The sequence below is a fragment of the Lupinus angustifolius genome, chromosome LG08 (assembly GCF_001865875.1).
Source record: "Lupinus angustifolius cultivar Tanjil chromosome LG08, LupAngTanjil_v1.0, whole genome shotgun sequence".
In the NCBI taxonomy this organism is placed as follows: Eukaryota; Viridiplantae; Streptophyta; class Magnoliopsida; order Fabales; family Fabaceae; genus Lupinus; species Lupinus angustifolius.
In genome coordinates, this window is record NC_032016.1 from 7,247,371 (window position 1) to 7,264,950 (window position 17,580).

At 33.0% G+C, this 17,580-nt stretch overlaps 2 protein-coding genes and 1 pseudogene across 6 annotated transcripts; 1 reads left to right on the forward strand and 2 right to left on the reverse strand.

Annotated features, from left to right (window-relative positions):
* LOC109354777 (kynurenine formamidase-like) lies at positions 318-6,464 on the reverse strand. 5 transcript variants are annotated; one of them, XR_002108599.1, is made up of 9 exons: positions 6,024-6,464; positions 5,030-5,074; positions 4,525-4,597; positions 3,892-3,989; positions 2,941-3,011; positions 1,530-1,659; positions 1,299-1,345; positions 624-697; positions 318-533 (listed from the first exon to the last, which is right to left on the reverse strand). XR_002108599.1 is itself a non-coding variant. In XM_019597497.1 (8 exons), the coding sequence occupies exons 1-6, from the start codon at positions 6,379-6,381 to the stop codon at positions 1,531-1,533; spliced, it is 774 nt and encodes a 257-aa protein (XP_019453042.1). In that variant the 5' UTR covers positions 6,382-6,464; the 3' UTR covers positions 495-697; positions 1,299-1,345; position 1,530. The 5 variants fall into 5 exon arrangements, 3 of the variants coding, with proteins under 3 accessions (XP_019453042.1, XP_019453041.1, XP_019453043.1); XM_019597497.1 differs by having other exon boundaries at positions 495-697; XR_002108598.1 differs by lacking the exons at positions 318-533; positions 624-697 and having other exon boundaries at positions 973-1,345; positions 1,477-1,659.
* LOC109353676 lies at positions 8,465-12,531 on the reverse strand (annotated as a pseudogene).
* LOC109353400 (receptor-like protein kinase 5) lies at positions 14,986-16,421 on the forward strand. The gene has a single exon (XM_019595654.1). The coding sequence runs from the start codon at positions 15,191-15,193 to the stop codon at positions 16,361-16,363; it is 1,173 nt and encodes a 390-aa protein (XP_019451199.1). The 5' UTR covers positions 14,986-15,190; the 3' UTR covers positions 16,364-16,421.

Sequence of the window (17,580 nt, forward strand, 5' to 3'; positions counted from 1 at the left end):
GAAACCAACTTGCTCTAGCTTCCTTCATTCCTATATGATAAAAAAAATGTAAGCCTCTAGCTCAGCATCATAACCTAAGGCAATATACTCCAAGGCCACTGTGTTAAAAATTTAGTTTATATTTCATAATTTATTTAAAGAAAATGGAAAAGTGAGACAGATTATTTGAATCCTCAAAGAAAAAGCAATTTTCTTGGTCAAGATGATTAAATAATTCTAATAGAACTTTCTACTTAAAACCAAGTAAAAACAGAGCAATGTTTGTTACACCCCCACACACACAAAACACAAATAAATAAAATGAAACTTGATAAACATGTTAACAAACTGTCCATTTCAAATTTTTCCATGACCACAGATTATGACAGATATGGGATGAAGTAAGTGTTGGGTTACAATAGTAGATGCAGATTACAAGATAAGTAATATTAAGTAGTACATCTAACTTATGCTGTGAAGTCTCGTTTTCTTTTTAGCTGATAGTTTGTGTTATTTGATTGCTACCACATTTGAGGTTTTCTTATACTACTGTGCTACATCCAGTAAAAACTCTTATATTGGAGGATGTGGTAGTGGAATCTTGCAACAAGGTTTCAGGCATAAGGCATCTATAGTGAACTTACTGTATAGTAAAGCAATTGGGTCTCTATAGGGGGCACAGTCCATACATTGATCAGGGCATAACTTAAGGACATGCCTGCACCAATTACAGCAAGACTTGTTCAATCAATCAGGCACCCTGCAATGCTTGGATAGATCTGAATTCATGGTCACTTTAATGCAGTATTTGCTACATTTAATTGTATAACTTAGCACCAAACCAGCCATTGTCATTACTCAACTGAGGTCAAAAACTTGTAGTTGTATTTGTGCAGTACATTTTTTACTCTCAGATTATAAAAATAAACCAGCCATTGTCATCTCCCAATTGAGGCCAAAACTTATATTGTATTTGTGCAGTGCTTTCTTACTCTCAGATTATAAAAATGACAATTGGAAGGCAGTGGAATAATAATACATGAAGAATAAGTGGGGCATGGTATCTACATGCTTCAATCAAACTATTAGGCAAAGATCATCTACATATACACTTTTCTTTTTCAGAATGACTTAAAGGAGTGCTTGTGCGTGTTTCTACCATATGCTCCATAAGAGGCACATTATTGATACGACCTTTGCTCCATACGGACAAATTACACCACTAAGCCAATTTATTCGTATTCAACCTAGCATAAAAAAGATAACCACATTCAACGAATAATATCGAGATTTCTGCAACTATCTTGATCTAAACATACATCACTGATGACCCGCAACCTCCACGGCATTGAGACTGCACTGTTTCCTGTTTCAATATTCCATGTTAGCTATTGACTCAGTAAAAACAGAATATTCTTTCAATGGAACTCACTACAGAAACCGGGAACAAAATAGCACATGCCCCTTTCAACAACAAATAGAGAAAGGAAAAAATACATGCAACAGGAAACCCAAGCTTTCTGATCCCAAGCATGCAGGTAGTCAGGTACCTTATATTTTAATCAGAATGCATCTTATTGGTGATCCTTCAGCACCAGCCAACCTAAGAGGTAAGCAATGGACTGAATATGTTCCTGCTGGGACATCATCAAGCTTCAGGGCTTCCACGAGAATGATTTCCTGAAGTATTTGGAGTTGTCAGTTCATGTCATGTTGATGCTGGTTCTTATCCAAGCAACAAATGAAGATTTTTTTGTCTTTGTTAATACAAAGAAAAGTGGAAAACTGAAGATGCAACTACATTTTTAGACTGCATCTTGTACCAACTAATCTACAGTTAATATTAAATTAAAAGGTTAAATATTTTATCTGGAGGTAACAGAAATAACATCACCACATAGAAATCAAATCAAACACAAATTAGGATTGATATGGAGACATTGAGTCAATTTAAATTGGGGAAATAGTTACATCATTATGAATCGATTGCTTTAAAAAAGCTTCAAAAGTAAAGATGACTGAAGTAACAGCTACAACCATCATTGACGTGAACATTGTAAAGCTTTAGTTAATAGAATGCCCTAATTCAGGAACCTACAATGGCATATCCAAAGGGCCGCTTCAGCTTGTGTAAAGCCTAATGAGCATTGAACAACTAATAAGAATACATCAAAGAGAACATCAACAACACTGGTTGATCAGTTAACAACTTCTGGCAATCTTCAAGAGGTCCACTGTCAGAACTAAATACTTGTCCCTTACACATTTGACAATTGGATATAATAACAATAACAAACGGATGGGAGAGGGGTAGGTTAACCGATATTTACTAAATACTAACGTATTGGACTTGAGGAGGCTAGGCCTAACTCAACCTCAAGAGCTAGCTCATATGGTGAGGGATGTCAAAGCCTAATAATCACTATTTTGGCCATATTCTCATCTGATGTGAACTATCTTAACACCTCTTCCCCCTCACACCAGGACTGAACAAATGGAGTGTGAAGTTTGCTGGATTGGAGATCTAATGGTGGCTCAAAGTCGTGATTGGTCTAGCTTTGATCCCATATTAGACTTGTGCAAGCTAGGCCTAACTCAATCCCAAGAACTAGCTCCTAGGGTGAGAGATGCCCAAGCCTTATAACACTATTTTGGCCATATTCTCATCTCACATGGACTATCTGAACATAACACTCGGGTGGAAATTCCAAATGATGTTCGCAGTTACAAAGATCACAAGTAATTAAAATAAAATCTCCCACTTCTGTACAGAATCTACCACAAAGAATGATACAAATATCAGAAATTATTTTAGTGGTACTTGGTAACCAAAAATCCCAGGCTTCGAGGCAAGTAATATTACTTTGACGCATAAGCTGTGATTTAATTTCACTCAAAAAATAGCTAACTAATAGTGAAATATAACCATCAATCTCAAGCATGAAAGGAACTTTTCCTTACCCTGTCTTTTAGAAAAACAAGGTGAGATGGAATCAAGTCATCATAAGCAGCAGCAGATAGATAATCAATTCCTACATTGCATCACAGAAAAATGTCAGGCAATATACAGATTTGGTAAGAGGAAGAAACCTATAATATTATAGCTTCTCATGGTTATTTTGGCCAATTGATCTTCCAACATGCTAATTTTCAATAATAGAGCAGAAAATCATAGAGATTTGACAAAGTTTTATGTTGGCTGTTGATTGTCTAACACAACCTTCACCTTTTATTCGGACTTAGGACCGGCTATGTATAGCATCAAGCACATAGGCAAGGTTGATTGAGAGGGAAAGGGGCTGATACAACTCAACTAAACATACAATGAAGATATAAAAACTACCGCATCTCAGAAACCAAATCAGAAAGAGCGAGCGAGAGAGAGAGAGAGAGAGGTCAATTTTCAGAGCAATCTTCTGATATTACTTCATTTGTCACATTTATCTAAAATCAATAGCAACAACAAATGAAACGGTGATACATCCACTCATTGGTTAGGATTCAGGATGTAATTTTTATAGTTTTATTGTACATATACTATTTGCAATACTACACTTCCTGTTGGGAATAAATGATGTACTAGAGGCAATGAGGCCCCATGAAGGTAAGGCCATATCAAGTCCATATCACTAGTTGCTCATACATATTATGGTGCTTCTTGATTAAGAAAAGGAAATAATTGTTATCAAAATCACAAGAAAAACAAAAACTTCACCGACTATTTATCTTTATCTAATAATCTTTCCATGGCACATAAGAAACACCTATGAAGTCAGTATCAAAGAAGACTATTTAAGGTGCAGAAGTTTACATGAGAGAAACTAGACCGAGCCACTTGACTTGGTACAGATGATAGAGAAACTTCCCAAGGGAAAAAGCTGCCAAAATATAGAAATACTATTTAAGCCTTACCTACAAGTTTGATATCAGTGTTCTCCACTAGCCACTTTGCTCCATCCTCCATGAAAGCCACATAGCTTGTGTCCCATTCCTTCTTAAACATAAGCCGCCTAAAAATTTAACAAGTTTTAGTTCAGTGTTTGGCTTCAAACACGCAATGCAGTTCAAAGATTGTGAATGTTATATTATAGCTTCAAATTTGATGACAAAATCTCAAGATCTGATCAAACATGTCACGAATAGTCATATCTATAAATCATAACTAAATATTTCTTTTGCTCAACAGGAAACCCCGATATCATAGCGTATTTAGACTTCTCTACAGTCAGTGTCGCACACGGCACGTACATAATTGAAGTGAATTAAAAAAGTGAGAACTAATAATTGACAAAGTGTTAAACAGAATTACTATAAGACTGAAGTTTATATAAACGATATCTTTCCTCCAATTGGTATTTCAAAAATATATTTGAGATAAACATGTACTCCGCAGCTTAAGGAATTACACTAATTCCATTGCAAGGCTCTCTCTTTAAATTTATAAAAATTTATGAATAAAAAATACTGTTTGAATTGATCTTGTGATAACGAAGTGTTGTAATACTGCCTACAGTAGTACTGATCCATTTAAGTTGTACAGTTTACCTGTCAGTATTTAATGTTCGGAAGAGCACGCGATTCACACCCCTTGGAATATTTAATGACTTCATAACTTCAGCTGTAAAAGAAAAGGACATATTTCTATTTAATCTACAATGGATAAGAACAACGAAAAAACAGTGGAAAATCTGGTGCTCTCTTTTTTCCATTATGAGCAGAAAGGAACATTAAATAGCACAGGCCATGAAAACATATTTCATTGAGGAAACATAGCACTCTATTCCATGGTTTTGAGCAATACAGCTAAAACACATAAAATATAGTGACTGCAAAGCTGCCTATCTATGAATAATTTGACTTTCCATCGATGCACACATACAATAAGAAGAGTATAAGACCAACAAACATTGAATGCTATGCATATAAACTATAAAGAGACATGTAACATAGGCAAATTCTTCCAAAGTTGCCTATGGTATCTGATCCTTGTACACCACACAAACAATGAAAATAAATGTCTTAAGCTGCCAAGATCACAAGTTAAACATACCAGTTATATTTTTGTCTCTTGGAACATCGACTAACAGAGCAGGGCCTACATACATAAACAATCTTATTAATCAGCATGACTCGTTCAACACGTGCAAGATAGTGTTTGGACGACATGGTAGAACATGACATAACTAAACATATAGGTTCTGTTTTGTATTTGGTGTATTTGTAAACTAACATAACAAGACATAAGATTGCCTAAAAAAACATGACATAAGATTAAAAGGGAAACATTTTGGTCCCAGCAAAGGAATGGAACAAAATATAACTGAACAAACACTATCTGAGCAACCTTTTCTAGTACTTTGTTCTTGTTCTATCCATGCATCAAAAGCTAACAAAATATATCTGAACAAACAGTAATGCTACACCATGAATTACTTCTCTAAAAAAAATAAGTTCTAAGGTGAAGGATTATATACAATAGGGTGAGCCTTGGGGTAATATTAAGGTTGCTGTCTTGTGACTTCCCGGAATCAAATCCTCAAAGCAGTCTCTCCGCCTGCAGAGTTAAGATAACACTTCCTACGTCTATCCTCCCCAAACTCCACCAAGTAAGAGTCTAGTTCAACCTTCTTTTTTTGGTGAAGGTTATGATTCAAATTGCAAACCACATAACATGATGCGGCCACAATATTGCAGTTGTGATGTAATACTAAGTCACAATGAAGTGGCCACATCAGACTTCACATTTGGGCCCATCGGATCATATCTAATTAAAACATGTTTTTTAATCACAAAAAATATACACCACAACAGCCACAATTCGCAGTGCAAACAGATGCAATTACAGTAAAGGCAGACCACAACCGCAATTGGATAAATTTATATGTATAACAAATATGAGATTAAAATATTTACCTAACAAAAACAAGGAAAGACAGTAGCATAAAAATGGATTGGTAAAGGGTTGAGACTCTATGAGATTAAAAATAAAAAGTGAATAAAAAACAAAAGTAAAAGCATATAGATAAAGAGCGTATATAGAAAACCATTGAGGATATGCAAGTCGAGAGAGTCAACATCGAAGCCAGCATCGAAGTAATGGTCGAAGACATGGCCAGGGGCGTCAACGTGAGTGCCAGTGTGAGTTGGGAGTTTCATTTCTGACATGTTAGCGAAGGAACCGTTTTTCATACTATGAGGAAGCCGTAGGAAGTGGTGGCCGATGCCATCGTTGGACTCCCATTCTGGCAACTCAGGGTGGTACCGGTGACTGATATCAATGATTCGTCCATTATCGAATACTTCTCGACGTGGAGGTGGAGGAAGATCAGTAATGGAGGCGGCGGCGACGGAAAGTAGTAGAGAAATTGCACATAGAAACGGAACTGGTGACATATGCTTCATTCTTGGAATGGATGAGTTGATTCGGGTCACTGTTTTCGGACCGCGTATAATTCACTGTTAGTCACACTGTGATTTAACATTTTTTTTTTCTATTTCTATATTTTTTTTATACACAATCTTTCTAGTTTTTCTTTTTCTCTTTTAATTAATCAGATTTTGTTTTATACTATCAAAAGTATATCCTCACTTTTTATAGGTAAGGAACAATCTCATTCAGGGTTCATAGATACCTATCTGAAACCTTGTTGATTAATTAATCAGATTTGACACGACTAATATTTTTTATTATAATATCCATGTAAAGATTTATATATAATTTATCTATCATTCATCGTTCATTTGTATCATTTCTTAAAAGTGTGACAATTAAACAATGATAGATGACACATTTTACTCATACATTCTTTTCTCTATTCTTTTGCAGAAGGAAATAAAAAACTTTGAAAGGGACTCACTTATTCCATAAGTAAGTTAAAAAACATATTTCACGTCTTTATCATTTAGTGTTGAAAAATCTAATAATTCAAATCTACTTATTTAAAGTTTTGATTTTCCTACAATAAATATGGATAAGATATGAAGTTTGTTTTTAACCTACCCTCCATCTAGCTAAAGATACACAAAATATCTGGTGTTAGATTGTTGTTGAACCAATTCCATCAAATGAGGCTCCTCGTTGAGCAAGTTGAGTTTTGTCAGGGAGATTTGACTTTAAGTTCCAGGTTCCTCTACTGTTTCTATAATCATTGCTGGCCTTGATTCTTTATTTTCAAGCACTTTCCGGAAATTTTAATGGCCAAAAACATTTTTCACATGTCTCTTGAAGAATGAAGACAAGAATATGGCCCAAAAAAACTTCAAAGGTTTTTATGGAACTTGTCTAGATGAATATTGAAGACACAAGAGTAGCCATTGATCTATTTCTCACACATCTTCCTATCATGTGATCCACCTTTGAGTAATGGATGTACATAAAACCAACCTTATCGAGAAATGCATCAGCAAATAGTGTAAATTAACTTGCCTAGGATATATACTGAAGACAGTGGTTTATTAAAGGTGGTAGTGGACCTACAACTGAAGTTTAATCACTGATTGATATCCATATACATCTTTACCATTATTACTTTCCATTTAACATATTACCATCAGCCTAGCTGCATCAAACTGTTCGCAGTAGACCCCTCTCTATTAATGGAGAGAGAAATGATTGATTTTATACTTAGTTTTAATGAGATAAATGTTATATTATTATATTTTAAGGGAGAAAAATATTATATCACATTGTTTTTTCTTTTTACTTTTGATGTATTTCCCTCTCCGTTAATAGAGATGATCCTAACCCCTATATTTGTGGCATGCAGCAGTTGCACCATTATGCATCAGCATTTGACTTATTAAGGATAAGGGCTATTATGCCTTGAACAGCAACAACATAGAACATGTGGCACATTACTGTCCAAACACTGAGAAAAAAGATATACACATTAGAGAGTGAGGGTTGGATGGCAGAAATGTGGCCACACCATGCAATTGGAAACCAGGTTTGATCACCACAAACTCACATGGACCACATCATTTGATCAGAATGCATCGTATCGGTGATGCCTCGGAACCGAACAACCTAAGAGGCAAGCAACTGAGTAAGTATATTCCTGCTGGGACATCATCTAGCTTTAGGCTCTCCACGAGAATGATTTCCGATGCATTTGAGCTTGATCAGTGTATTGCTTATTGATGCTAGTTCTGTCACAAACGATGCACTCTTTTAATTTTGTTCAAACAAGGAAATCAAAAGACACAGGCTAGCAACCTCTTCACTTTATCCAACTGCATTTTCTACTGACTAAAACTACAAATATCTTTCCAAATAAAGTGAGAATTATTTGGCTAGAGGGGCAACAACATCTCAGAATAGAATGCAAATGCGCAAAAAATCAGGGATTAGTTTATCACTCTGCAGCCGAACCCAGGCGCTGTATTAAGGATGTAACATTGAATGAAGAATCTTCACAAGTATTCGCTGAAAAAATCGCACTGGTATAGAACAATGATTATTTGATTCATTTTCAGTGAATTATTTTGTGTTTGTTCAGTCACTTGAAGTTGAATCAAATAATCATTATGAACAAACACAAAAAGTAAGTTTTTGAGCTATTGAACAAACTTCTCCACTGCTAAAACCTGATCAACTATGGATTCTGTAGGAAATTCATTGTAAATTTGTTATCATTGATATTTTTGAGATCCCTAGGGTGGCACATAAATAGATCATTGATATTTTTTCCCTGATATTAGAACCACTATTGGTAACAAGGGAAAAAGAAGTTCATTACCATAAACAGCATCAAAATCCCCACTTTTATGAATACTACATATTTGAAAGTTCAAAAAGACCCACAATAACTTATTTGTAAAAAAAACCAACTCATAAAAAGTAGGGATAATTAGCTTTTTATTATTGAGGAGTAACACATGCATAAATTTCGACTCCAAAGCAAATTCCTACCCTGCTTTCCAGAAAAACAAGATGAGATTCAACAGTATGGTCATAAGAAGCAGCAGATAAGTAATCAACTCCTGCCATTTGCATAAGAGCGTACTTTAGTGCAAGAATTCCACTAAAGTTGCTTCCCTGTACAATATACTGAATTTAAAATATGAAACGTGTCTCAAGAAGTACATGCTATCTGTTATTTTGGTTAAGGGCGACCTAGTGGACAAGGCTCTCACCCGGTGGGGCCTAAGAGGGTAAATATATGTGTCCTTACCCTAGTTTGGTGAGGAAAAAAATATTCAACTTCAATAAGAAAGATGAGAAAAGAAAATAAACAAGAAAAACTGGCATGTTATTAACACAAGCTTAACCCCACCTGTTATTTTCATTGCCTAATTTCGAAATCTCAAACACACCCACAGACACAGTCTTTAGCTCTGTGGGTAAAGAAGAAAGGGTGTAAATCTAATGTGACCAAAGCGAATTATTGCTCAAGGTAATTCACAAATTGAAAATCTTAAAAAACCTGAAGGAAATGATAATCCTTCTATGAAAATATGGGAAGAAATGTCATAAGTGTAACATGGCCACTAGGAAATATGAATTATTGCTCAAGGTAATTTACAAATCAATGACCTTGAAAAGGCTGAAAATCCTATAAAAATAGAAAATTGGGAAGAAAGATTATAAATATAACATGGCCACAATGAACTATTGCTCAAGGTAATCCACAAATTAAAGATATTGAAAAACCTGAAGGAAATGATAATCCTTCCATGAAAATATCGGGAGGCATTGAGGTAGCTGGCCTATGTAGCATGACTATGACAAAATGATGCTACTATAACAAAGACCTACTTTTGTGCCTATGTAGGAATGGAGTGAAGGATACGAGTACATAGCCTGCTAAACTAACAATCAGGGGTAAGGAATTGATAATCTTCACACACGCACAAACACAAACACACAGTGAAAGCACTGGTGATTAACACTCAACACTGCAAGTTAAAAAGCTAGTGCAGAAAAAGAAGAAGTCCACGCATGACATTAAAATGAGAGAGTGAGATAGGCAATTCAAATTAATCATCCATACTCTGAATCTAGTGTGTTTTCCTTTATTTATTAAATCATAGCAATAAAGAATGGAATCAATAGACAATAAGTCATTTGTAAGGTTGGTTCCTTGTAAAAACTAATAAGTAATAACTGGTGTACACTGAGTTAACAATAAAATCATGCATCAAAGGTAAATAACAAGTTTAAAAATAGATGGCCCATGAGCTGCAAAAAGGAAATAAGAGAAGGAAAATCAAAATAAAAGAAATGGCTAGCACAAAGCCACAAAGAGTAAGTTTTAAAATGTGATAAGGAAAACTATATAAGTAAATGACACCACATTATTAGATGAGGTGATTGGCAGACTGACTTAATAGAGGAATATGACTTATAAATTAATAATACAGACCTAGATAAGGAACCAACTCCTAGTCATTTTAGTAAAAATAATAATAAAGGGACAGAGGAAATGCTTTTAGGAAGAAGCAATCCAAAGTTCCAAACCTTAAATAAGTTATTTATATATCACCTACAAGTTTGATGTCAGTGTTCTCCACTAGCCATTTAGCTCCATCTTCCTTGAATCCCACAAAGCTTGAGTCAAATTCTTTCTTGAACATAAGCTGCCTAAAATCTCAATCAAATTTTAGCTAACATGTAGCTTATAATAAATAGCTAAATATCACTAAGCAAAAGGTTGATACCATCAGTTTCTATTAAGAGTCATCAAGGTCGGAATTGCAAGGTCAAGATAAACATAGTTAATGGAATATTTGGAATGGAGGAAAGTGAAGGTGAAATGAGGGGGGATTACTTAAAAATATTTCAAATAAATTAATAAAAAATGAAGAAAACTGCAAATACTTGTGTGCGGGTTAACAAATTCAGACCCACAGCCACATTACAATAACAAAGATGTTCAACCAAAATTGAAGTCTGAGCTTATAAAAAGACTGAAATACAAAAATACAATTATTTAACACTTCAAAGTTATGAGATAGAGAATTGTGTCTTATTTCAGGAAGAAAATATGATTCTTTTTCTTATTTATATTTATGTGTTAACATGTTTGTATTGATGTTATGTTATATTCATACAGGTAATTCTCGAATTGAACTTTGTAATTAAATATCATATAAAACACGTTGTATATATTTTGAAGAGCTATGCAACTACCTTAAAACAAGCATTTTCAAAGGGCAAGCAAGAAGAAAATTTCTAAACTTCACTTGTTATGGCCAACAGCAAAATAGAAACAGAAATATAAATAGAAAGTGCTCCTACAGTAAACATGATACATGTAACCCATACAGCTTACCTTTCAGTATTTAATGTTCTGAAGAGCACACGACGGACAGACGCCTTTGGGGATATCCAATGACTTCATAACTTCAGCTATAAAAAGATAAACATGTTAGTTTAAGTCTTTAAGACACATTTTTCCTGACTGAAATTAAAAATAAAACAGCCCAGCTATAAAACTCAATGCTTGAGAGCAGGGTGCGAAGTAAAGCAGAATTTCCAAGCATGTTCATTGTTTTGAAACAATTAGCATTCACACACCTGAAAATTAATGCATCGTGAGAAATAATATAATCAGGCCAATTAAAGAAACAATATCATGTCCATCAATCAATACAAAGTATGCATCATAGGAAATAAAAAAATGACTCAAATAAGATGATCAGTTATAAGAACATACCAGTGATGTTATTATCCCGTGGAGCATCAACCAATAGTGCAAGGTGTATCAGCCTCTAACTCATACATCATCATTAACCATGATGAGAACAAAAAATAGCACTAGTATTGACTATTAAGTGAAAATAATCAATTTACATATAGTCCATTTGTTTATGCTCACATTTTTTTTCAAACCACTTTTTTAGGCAGCGATTGGAAGAGCTTAGTCATGGCTTTAATTTGGTAAGCACTTAAATAATATTTTTATCCAAACAAGCCCTTAAGCCTAAACGAAACAATCAGGCTCATAATATTACGAATACTTTTAAGCTACTAACTACAACAATCTCATAAATAATACGAAATTTCAAGAGAACAATAAAATTGAAAGAGGGAAGAGGTAGTGTTATTGTGTTACCATTGAGTACTTCCAAATCGAGGGCATCGACGTCGAAGATGGCCAGGAGCGTCAACGTGAGTACCTGTATGAACATCGACCTTGAAAGCTGAGTTATTAGCTCGAGGACCATTCTTCATGCTCTTCGGAAGCCATAGGAAGTGACCAAGCCCCTCCGACGAACCGAACACTGGCATTTCACGTATTTGTGGCTGATGTCGAAGATTCGTCCATTATCATACACTTCTCGCCGCGGAGGTGGAGGGAGGTTAATAATTTCGTCGCCGGCGAGTGTGTACTCACCGGAATTTGTGCCGGGAATGGAAGGATAGGCCGTGGAGGCGGTTGCGAAGGAGAGTAGAGAAAGAGCACATAGAAACGGAAGGAGTGATAGAGACTTCATTGTTCCGATGGACGAGGTGATTGATATTTCTATCCGTTTTGTGCCCACATGTGTTGGGAAGACGTGATTTTCATATGTTTATGAATTTATTTGTTTAGTATGATGGTCATGGATGATCATTTGTTTCAACATTTGGTAGAGTATAAAATGGAAAGAAAATGAAGAGTAAAAGAAATAAAATTATTATTTACCATGATATTGATTTGCATTTGTTGATTTGTTTTTTAGTGTAATATTTATGTATCGTTAATATACACAATTAGTAAATCGTTTGTCATTCATTTGTGTTTTATTTTAAAGAGTAACAATAATAAAACATGAATTATAGATGATGCAATGACAATATATAAAACACATACACGTAATTTTTTTTCTCTTGTTTTTTTTTAAATTTAGTCAATTATTGATATTTATAAGTGTGACTATCATGAAATACAGATTTTTAAATGACTAGTGTAATGTCTATGTAATGTCATTGTAAAAAATTTATACACAGTCAACATGTTATTCACCGTTGTATTAATTTTTCTTAAAGAGTCAATGATAATAAAATACGAACGTTGAATGATGCAATAACACTTATATGGATACATTTCCAAGAGAAATGTTATTCCTACCGAGGTCAACACATAACTTTACTTGTTCAAATAACAATAAAGGTGAAGCACATTATGAGGAACATATTCATTTTTAAAGTTGGTTATTATGGGTAGTTCTTATAAAGGATTGGACTAATGACATATACAATACTTGAATTCTCAATATGCTACATAGTTAGTTCTCAGAGACTACGAATACAATAGGAGTATCGGTAGACAAAAGAGTCAACCTTTCTTTTCACTTGTTTCCCTCCCAACATTGAAAGGAGATCACATATTCTAAAATTTGGTGTCCCATTTTGTATCGATCCTATCAAAAAATGCTAACTAGTTAAGAAAAAAATATTATAAAAATAGAAAATAATTTTTTTATTACTTGTTGTAATGTGATTGACTTAAAATATAGAGACATGAATTTTTGGGATATGTGATCATTATTCTCTAATATTGGAAAGAAAATATAAAAAGATGGTACCATCATTTTTCTTTCATTCATTCTATTAAACAAAGCAAAACAATGTAAAACATTTTTTCCAATCATTTTCATTCCTTCACTTTTCAACAAACCAAACATATGCATGAAGTTTCATTCATCTTGTCTCTAGAAGTTTATCAAATGAACTTAAAATAGAACTATGAAATATACTAAAACTATTATATGATATATAAAAATCAACATATTAATAAAATAAAACAACAAAACTAAAAATATTTAATTAAAATTATTATTTTAAAATCGGTCTATTCTCACGGTATGACCTGGACAATCACACATATAACAAATTCTTTCATATAACAAGATAGAAGTATATTTATTGTCTCAAAAAGTATGTTATTTCACACGTGACTTATTGCAAAAAAATATTTTTAAAATAAAAATTTAATATTTTTCTAATAATAGATATTGCTCCAAAAAAAATGACCATCTTATAATATAATATACTTCTCTAATGCATTATGTAAATAAGTTCAACTAATTTGGAAATCAGTTAAAAGATAATCAATTTCTTTTATTTAATAAAAATATAGAAATAATTGTAATTATTTATTCAACTTGTAACATATGAAATTTCTTTAAATTAAAAGTGATACTGAATCATTTTAGAATATTTTGGTAATATATTTTATAAGACAATTTAGTTTTTCTATGTATCATTTATTATTGTTTTCTTCATTTGATCATATTAAATTGTTTGAATAAAAGTAACTTTATAACATTTATTAAAAAACAAGAAAATTGCCTAAACTTTTTTATGTAAAATTTAGTTGAAAATATTTTGTAATAAAATGATGATTAAGAAAGTACATTTGTTGTTCCAAAAAGTACATCACTTTAATATTAATTAAAAATATTTAAATTACAAATTTAATAATTATGTGATTTTGTAATTAATCACATCAAATCATAGATAATGAGAAACATGTTTGGACAGTAATTGAGTTATGTTCCCAACTCCAATGAATTGCATTTATCGTTACATTTCCAACAATTTGGAGTAAAAATACTATTCAAACAAGTGATACAAAAATAAAAAGAAATACAACGTACATATTATAACATATTTAACATTTCATTTACAATAATTATCATATCTATAAGAAAATAATATATGTCAGAATGTGATATTTTATTTATCAATGATTAGTTTATAAATTACATATATTTCTATATACAATAATATTTATATCATTTTTATTTAAAATGTAATTATATTTTACCTTTAGAATATAAAGGAAAAATTCAATTTACTCTACATTAGTAATCTCACTCACTAGATATGTTTGTCGTGATCAATTTGGTCAACTCATGTCTCAACCTCACACCTTCTTTTCTTCCTTGGCAGTTTTCTCCTTTCATTCATTTCCATCAATATACCTTTTGCTACCTCTCATTTTTTTCTCAATATAGTTTTTCCATTAATTATTTTTTTTCTCAATATAGTTTTTATTTTATTATTTTTTCTCTCAATACGCTATTTCCCTTTTATTAATCAAATTATCGCTGGTAAAAAAAGAAGCTCAAATAGTCAGAAACATCATCTGAAATGCAGCCACTCCAAACCGACAATGCTACAAATTAGCTTCTGAAAAAATAATTAGGAACTAACCAACTACCTAGTATTCTCTCTCCCATCTCAAACACACAGAGCAAGGTCCAACCAAAAAACTACAATATGCAAAACCTCTTTTTTCTTTGCCTCACTATTATTACTTGTCTTTCTGTTTTCGACAGTAACAATTTCATTGCACAAGCAGTGACTTCATGGTCAGAAATTGCAACCTTGAAAGCATTCAAATCCTCAATAAATCCCTCTTCTATCAAACCAGGGTCATGTCTAGCATCATGGAACTTCACCATAGACCCATGCTCATTCCCACGCCGCACCTATTTCACCTGTGGCCTAACCTGCACCCCTGACTCAACCCACATCAACCAAATCACACTCGACCCTGTTGGCTACACTGGCACACTCACCCCACTTATCTCTAAACTCACCAACCTTATTACCCTTGATCTCTCTGAGAATTCATTCTTTGGCCCTATCCCTTCTTCACTCTATTCTCTCCCCAACCTTCAAACACTAACCCTTCGATCTAACTCCTTCTCTGGTTCAATCCCTCCCACCATTAAATCACTCATTTCTCTTCAATCTCTTGATTTATCACATAATTCTCTATCTGGGTCTCTCCCAATCTCGTTAAACTACCTCAGCAATTTACGAAGAATTGATCTAAGCTTCAATAAACTCAATGGTTCAATTCCGGAACTGCCACCCAACTTGTCAGAACTCGCAATCAAAGCCAATTCTCTATCTGGGCCTCTTCAAAAATCAACCTTTCAAAAGGCAAACAAATTAGCAGTGTTGGAACTAAGCGAAAATAGCCTCTATGGAAAACTTGAACCGTGGTTGTTTCAATTACCGTCGTTGCAGCAAGTGGATTTAGCAAACAACAGATTCAACGGGATCGAGATCTGGAAGCCTGCGAATGGTAGAAGCAGTGATTTGGTAGCAATTGATTTAGGATTCAACACAATCCAAGGTTACGCGCCTGCGAATCTCAGCGCGTATCCGACACTGTCATCACTGTCGATTCGTTACAACTTACTACGTGGGACGATACCATTGGAGTATGGTGAGAGCAAAACTCTGAAGAGGTTGTTTTTGGACGGAAACTTCCTCACCGGGAAGCCGCCGGCGGGGTTGTTGGTTTCCGGCAATATATTTTCCGGTAGTTTGGGGAATAATTGTTTGGTGGGATGTCCAGCATCTTCACAGTTGTGCAAACCTGCACAGAAACCAAGCTCTGTTTGTAAGAAAGCTTACAATGGAAAACCATCCACATAGGAGTGTGTGCATCACTGTGTCGGTTAATAAAGAATAATAGTTTCATTGATTCAGCTTATATCACTATTTTTTAAAGCTTATCTTTTGAGTACAACTATATTAATATTAGGATTGTTGCCTCCTACTAACATATCCACGTGAGAATCTTTCTAATGATTTTGTTAAGCATGACAAATTAAAAATGTAAATTATTCTTAAAAATTAAATTAGTAATTTTAATATTAATTCGATGTGTTTGGTGTCGCTTATGACTACGGTTAACGGAAGTCTATATAAAATAAGTTCTAAATTAAAAAACAAACATTCCACACTTTTAAATATGATAAGATAGTTTATAGATCAATACATCATTTAATGTTTATATGTTAATTATTATTTACTATCTCTTAAATATAAATAATATATATGAACAATAAGTGTTATATTCAATATAAAATAAATTTTATACTCATAATACATTGATATTAAACTAAAAATGTATTGTGATGGTAATAATATTATGGTTATTTGTTGACCTGTTTTTATTTTTTTACCCTTATATAAGGGAAATATTTTTCTTATATAAAAAGTGTATTACTTTATATATCACTTATTATAATTATAATTAGATGAAAGACTTATTTGAACTTGTTAGCTACAAATCTTCTAATCAATTGCAACAATTTTTCTAGTTTTGCTATGTATTAGATTCTTGTAAAAAAAATTGTTATTGATGAGCTTTCCCGGTTTAAAATGAAATGAGGTTATTTTATTAAATGTTTGTCAAAATTTTATTAAATATACTTGTCTTGTGTTCTTTGGTTATTTTTTATGGCATAATAACATTTTATGGAGTCAAGTCTTTTTATGATGTCTAGTTAAATACAAATTAAATATTGGTCAATTATTTTTAATAATTTCTTTAAAATAACCACAGATCAAGAATAAAATATTTGTCAACAAAAATTTATCTATAAAGAAATTAATTCATTACTCATAAAATCGGAATTCAATCATGATGTTACTCTGAGTATCTCAATATTGTTTTTATAAGCACTGATAAAATTATAAGTTGTCGTGACCCAGCTGAAACTATTAATTACGCCATATTGTTTTTATGATGAGAAAAAATGTATTTATTGATATATTAATAGTTTTTACATTATGATTTAAAATCAACCATTTATATCTAATTATCATTCATATAAACAATGCAAATGACTCGTTAATAATATATT